Source organism: Nicotiana tabacum, chromosome 8 (genome assembly GCF_000715075.1).
Source record: "Nicotiana tabacum cultivar K326 chromosome 8, ASM71507v2, whole genome shotgun sequence".
Lineage (NCBI taxonomy): Eukaryota > Viridiplantae > Streptophyta > Magnoliopsida > Solanales > Solanaceae > Nicotiana > Nicotiana tabacum.
In genome coordinates, this window is record NC_134087.1 from 90,647,134 (window position 1) to 90,652,743 (window position 5,610).

At 34.5% G+C, this 5,610-nt stretch overlaps 1 protein-coding gene across 1 annotated transcript; it reads right to left on the reverse strand.

Annotated features, from left to right (window-relative positions):
- Nucleotides 1–2,683: 2,683 nt before the first annotated feature.
- LOC107775015 (zinc finger protein ZAT5) lies at nt 2,684–3,904 on the reverse strand. The gene has a single exon (XM_016594678.2). The coding sequence runs from the start codon at nt 3,817–3,819 to the stop codon at nt 2,893–2,895; it is 927 nt and encodes a 308-aa protein (XP_016450164.2). The 5' UTR covers nt 3,820–3,904; the 3' UTR covers nt 2,684–2,892.
- Nucleotides 3,905–5,610: the final 1,706 nt, after the last annotated feature.

Genomic DNA, 5,610 nt, shown 5'->3' on the forward strand with positions numbered 1-5,610 from the left:
TTCATTCAAATTGCTTGTGAAAGCTATAGCCGCCCAATTATCTGGTACACGTGGTAATATCATTCTTTCACGTTGGAATCTGTCCACAAACTCTCTAAGCAGTTCTTAGTCCCCTTGCTTGATTTTGAAAATATCCTCCATCCTCTTCTCTACCTTTTGAGCTCCCAAGGGTGCTTTGATGAAGGAATCTGCAAGCTCAGCAAAGGAATTTATAGAATTTTTGGGTAAAAAAGAATACCATGTTAGCGCTCCTTTGGTGAGCGTTCCACCAATTTTTTTGACTAATACTGATTCAATCTCCTACTTAGTCAAATCGTTGCTTTTTACACCCGTCGTGAATGCAGTCACGTGATCTCGTGGGTTTGTCGTTCCATCATATTTTGGAATATCAGGCATTCTGAACTTTTTTGGAATTGGGAGTGGAGCAGCACTAGGCTTCCAGGGTTGTTGTGAATATCTATCCATATCTACCCCTTTGATTATGAGCGGCACTCCGGGAATCTGCTCTATGCGCTCACTTTGATCCTTGAGCTGTTTCTGCAAGGTTAGTATCAAATTTTGTAAATTTGAATTAACTAAATTACCTGGTTCTCCATCCTGCGATTCATTGGGGGTTCCACCGCTGCCTGAATTAACAAGCCCGGAACGAGAGTTCTCCAGAGTGTTGTTATTTGGAGTAGGTGTGGGGGGTACAACAGGTAACTGGTTAACCAAGGCCTGAACGGCTTTATTGACATGTGCGGTAATAAGTTTTTGCAAAGCCTCATCCATAGCTTCAACATTTTTGAATTGAGCCTGTCCATCAGTATGAGATCCCTCAGGAGTGCCTTCACGAGATCGCCGAGGAGAGCCTTGTGGAGAAATAATCAGCGCGTTATTATCCTGAGGGTCTCTCTGAAGTTGTTGGTTCATCTGGTTTTCTTGGTTTCCTCGGACGTTGTCATTGTTGTTCGACATAATTGATGCAACAAGGAAAATTAAGCGAAAAGAAAATAGATTATCAGATTCCCGACAATGGAACCAATTTGTTTAACCAAAAAATAATATTTTAGTCAAAGCTAGAATTTAGAAGAACACGGGTTACTGATAATCAAAAGAGTGTATAGAAGGAAGTAATTTAGGTAACAAGAGAGTAATCAAGAAAAACAAGTAAACCAAAGTTTTATATCAATAATGTTTCGTGTCCTTACAATTGATCAGATGTCTCCATTTTATAGATATCTTGGGGATATACGTTTCGCCCAAATCATAATGAGGCTATTATGAGTAATTAAAGACATTTAATATTACGTTACATAATCATTATATTCAATACAAATTCCCTAACGTATTCCATATTTAATGCCTATTAAATGCCATATCTGCACTCTTTTCTATTGTCAAATTCATTCCTTTTAATTCTCAAACATAAATGACTTAGATAGGTACGGGTGTTGGGTTATTTGTATTCCTGCCCGTGCCTCTTCCTCTGCCATTTGCTCGTATCTGTTGCAACTCGTGCCTCTTGGCTAGTCGTAATTCTTTGACCATTTGACCAGTCTACGTGTTTCGACACGTCACCTTTATATTTAAATACAATTTTTCCCAATACAACACTACCCTCACTAGACATCACTATATGGGATTATACCGGGTATGTTGTTCTACCGTATCACTCTTTTTTTTTTTTTTTTTGGCTTAACTGTGTTATTTTTATAGAGAGAAGTATTTCCCTATATTGCTTTTCAGCTGCATCACACCGGAGAGTAATCCCAAGCATAATATTATAAAAAAAAACTTGTTTTAATCGCAAATTAGTGCTAAATATCAACGAAATTATGATTGTCAGTAAACAAAAAGATAATACGTATAGTAAAAGAAAAGGTACTAAATATAGCGATAAAAAATGTAATCTGCCATTAATTTTGACACCAAACTTTTAATGGAAAAATTAAGCGACAGGTCATAGCTAGTACTAAAAGAAAGAAACAAATATAATAGAGTAACTAACTTTAAGTAGCTAGGTTCTTAGGTGAAGGCAACAAAGACAAGAAAATGTAACATACAGGTGGATACACATGGTATTGGCGGTTACCCAACCATATATCTTCCCTATCCATTTATTTATTTAATGAAAAGAAACAAACTGAAGGAGCTCCACTCTGTTTTCTACGTATTTTTCTTAGCTGTTTTCTGCTAGTAGTAATCAAGAAAACACACAGACGAATAACCTAATCCACAGATTTTATTGGTTAGCCATACTTTGGTGTTATCGAACTCCTCTATCCCTTTGCTTTTTTCTTTTGTGGAGTGTCAATGTGTTACACATCGCTCTCCACTCAATAAACAAAAACAATTAAAGTTATAGAAAATACTTTTACGTGTGTGTATATATCTCCATATCAGTAAATTTAAAGATGCCCCGTCACTTCCCTTTTCGTGAATGAAGTACAACCATGAATACAACCACTATTAAAGTAGTGAAACTTCTAATAAAGTAGATGATCAACATTGGTTAAAACAAATTCTCTTCCCAAAAAGAAAAAGAAGTAGAATCATATATTGACATTATAAAAATAATAATTTTATAATCAAATTACTTATTAAATCATCACAGATAATCTTTACAATAAAATTGCTTATAAAATCATCACAGATAATTTTTATGACAAGTATAACATTAGTTAGAATCTTATAAAAAAATTGTAACTATTTGTATGTGATTAAAATAATTCAAAAATATATCTACATTGTCAGGAATATGACTTAAATATTAGAAAGAACAACCTATAATTCTAAAAATTGTAATGACAAATTTGTAACAAATTCACACTAATTGAATATCAATAATCAACAGTGGTAAAAAAAAAAAAGAGAGAAAAACTCTCCTCTTTAACTAGCGGAGTTAATTAACTAGTAATGGCAATCCACCAAAGCCGTAGGGGAGAAGACAAGACTTTGCTTATTGGCTGAAAAACCAAACTTTGAATCATCTTCGGGCGGCGCCGGCAAGTTAAGATCAAGCGATAAAATGATTCTTGGCTTCTCCTTATTCGAATTCTCATCATCATTATGTGATGATTCCGAAGTCGTCTCACCTGTAACCTTAGTACTGTTTGTTGCTGTAATCATAGGTGGTGGTCTATGTCTTCTCATATGACCACCCAAAGCTTGTCCTGACGAGAATTCTGCCCCACAAATTGAACACTCATGAATTTTTGGCTTGCTGTGTGAATTACCTTTATTCACTATTTGGGTTGGCGTAATAATCTCGTTCAACTTTTCTTCATTTTGATGATCAGGATTTTCTGAATCAGCTGTAGATTTTTTCTCTTCTACTATGGTTTTGGCTTTTTTGTGACTTGTTCTATGCCCACCCAGTGCTTGAAAAGATGGGAAAGTTCTGTTACAAGTTTTGCACTCATAGACATAGAACCCGGCTTTTCCAGTTGTACAAGTGGCCATTTCTGTAAATTTTCGGCTACTGATTTTTACCATCTTACGTTCAGTACTTTCCACTTGTAGTTTCTGGCATCGGCCACTTTGTGCTAATAGTATTAAGCAATTGGCCATGTCCTCATCTTCCTCTGAACTAGTCGATATTTGAGTAGAAGAAGTAGTTGGTGAATACTGAATTGACGAAGAGTAAAATTCTCCTCCGCCGCCAATATCATCACTACTGCCACCAGTTCCACCACCAGCACCGCCGCCGCCGCCGCCGGTTGATGACGTGGAAGTGACCGCCACAGCCATGCCAACAAGAGACAACTGCCGTGGTCGCTTACTACGTTTCCCTTTGAATACTAACGTGCGATCGGCTGAATCTTCGGAGATTTCCATAAGACGAAAAATTAAGATAAAAGTATACTAAAAGAAGTGACAAAGAGAGAAGCAGATGAATAGAAGAGAAAGAGTGATGAAAGAATAGAGACTCAAATAAATTGTCTAACAAAGTTAGTTAGTATATATATATATATATATATATATATATATATATATATATATAGTGAATGTTAATTAAGAAATTGTATGGAGAGTCAAAATTAATACCGCCCAAGAGTTAACTAGTGGATGAAATATAATGAATGAATTTTCAAGTCTATCGCCAACCAATCTTTCCTAATACATCCTGCTAAAGAAAAGTGTCTTTAACTAAATAGTAGAATCCCTCTTTTGCACTACACTTGGTCTAGCTTAACATGACAAGCAACTAAGGTGTCGTGTTTCCTAACATTTCTATATATTCTTGGTGTCACTTTTCTTCAATTTACAGAAAGTTTAAAACTAAGTTTTACGCTCTCCGTTCACTTTTATTTGTCCATTATATTAAAAATATATTTTTATTTTTATTTGTTCATTTTAGCAAATCAAAAGAACGATAATTTTTTTCTTGTTTTACTCTTATCATTAACTATTCATTTTTAAAATTATTTCCCAAGATTTTTTGAAATGTTATCATTATTAGGGGTTATATGGTGACATACATATTACAATTATTATTTCTTAAGAGGCGTGAAAAGTCAAAGTAATGAACGGAGAGGGTTATTGATTTATGCGGTGTCAACGTAGGTATAAATATGATTATAAATATCACAATAGCATTAACTGAATGCAATTTACTAGAGCTAAGAGCTGGTCCAAGTGCCATGTACAGAGACAAGTTGGTCACTCTTAACCGAGTTAATTATCTATGAAGGTGAAATGTATATTCTTTGGACATAAGTGGAGGTTATATATTAGAAAATTCGAGAATTAATACTGATTAGATCCCTTTTACTACAGTGATAAGGTGAAATGAATGAGCGCGTATTACTAAGGGAGTGTCATAACTGAAAAAAGAAAATAATTTAAAGAAAAGTAAACAGAAAGGTAAGCAAAAATAAAGACAGAAGGAAGTTTGGTGATAACTTGAAATTTGGTTCCTAAGTCTATTCTTTTTCCTTATTATTTGGTTTTGTTGTTATTTTTTTTAAGGCTTAGTAGTTTGCCAGCGAAAGTCACGACTAGATTCCTGTATTAAAGCAAATGAGGATTGCACGTCAAAAGTATACTCTCACCTCACTCACTCCATTAGCCTTCTTAGACTCGAAGAAAAGTAGTAGATGAAGAGATGTATGTATGAGCTAGTAAGCCAAACCACCTATGATTCGGTTGCTTTCAAGCAAACCCTTGGATTTTCCTTAATTATGTGAACTAATTATGTATACACCAACACTACTAGAAATCCAAAAAAAAAACGATCACAAAAAGCGACCAAAGTTGATCGCTTACAGGTCAAAAAGTGACCAAAAAGCGTCCAAACAAGCCTGGTCGCTATTTTGCTGGTCCCTTTACCTTAAGGACCAAAGTTCGCCGCTAAGTAAATAATATACCGACCAACTTTGATCGCTTTAATATTTTAATAATATAAATTTAGCGACCAAAGTTGGTCTCTATATTTAAATTACGTTTTTATTTATTATTAATCAAAATATAGCGACCAACTTTGGTCTATAAACGAAATATTATATTTTAAAATTTGAAAAATAGCGACCAAAGTTGGCCGCTTTTTTATTAGTTTTTTTAAATATAAGCGACCAATTTCAAGAATTTAATTATTTTTTAAGCATAAGCGACCAAAATTGGTTGCTA

Excerpts from the sequence above, each read along its gene's own strand:
- LOC107775015 (XM_016594678.2), bottom strand. The coding sequence starts at position 3,819 with ATGGAAATCTCCGAAGATTCAGCCGATCGCACGTTAGTATTCAAAGGG.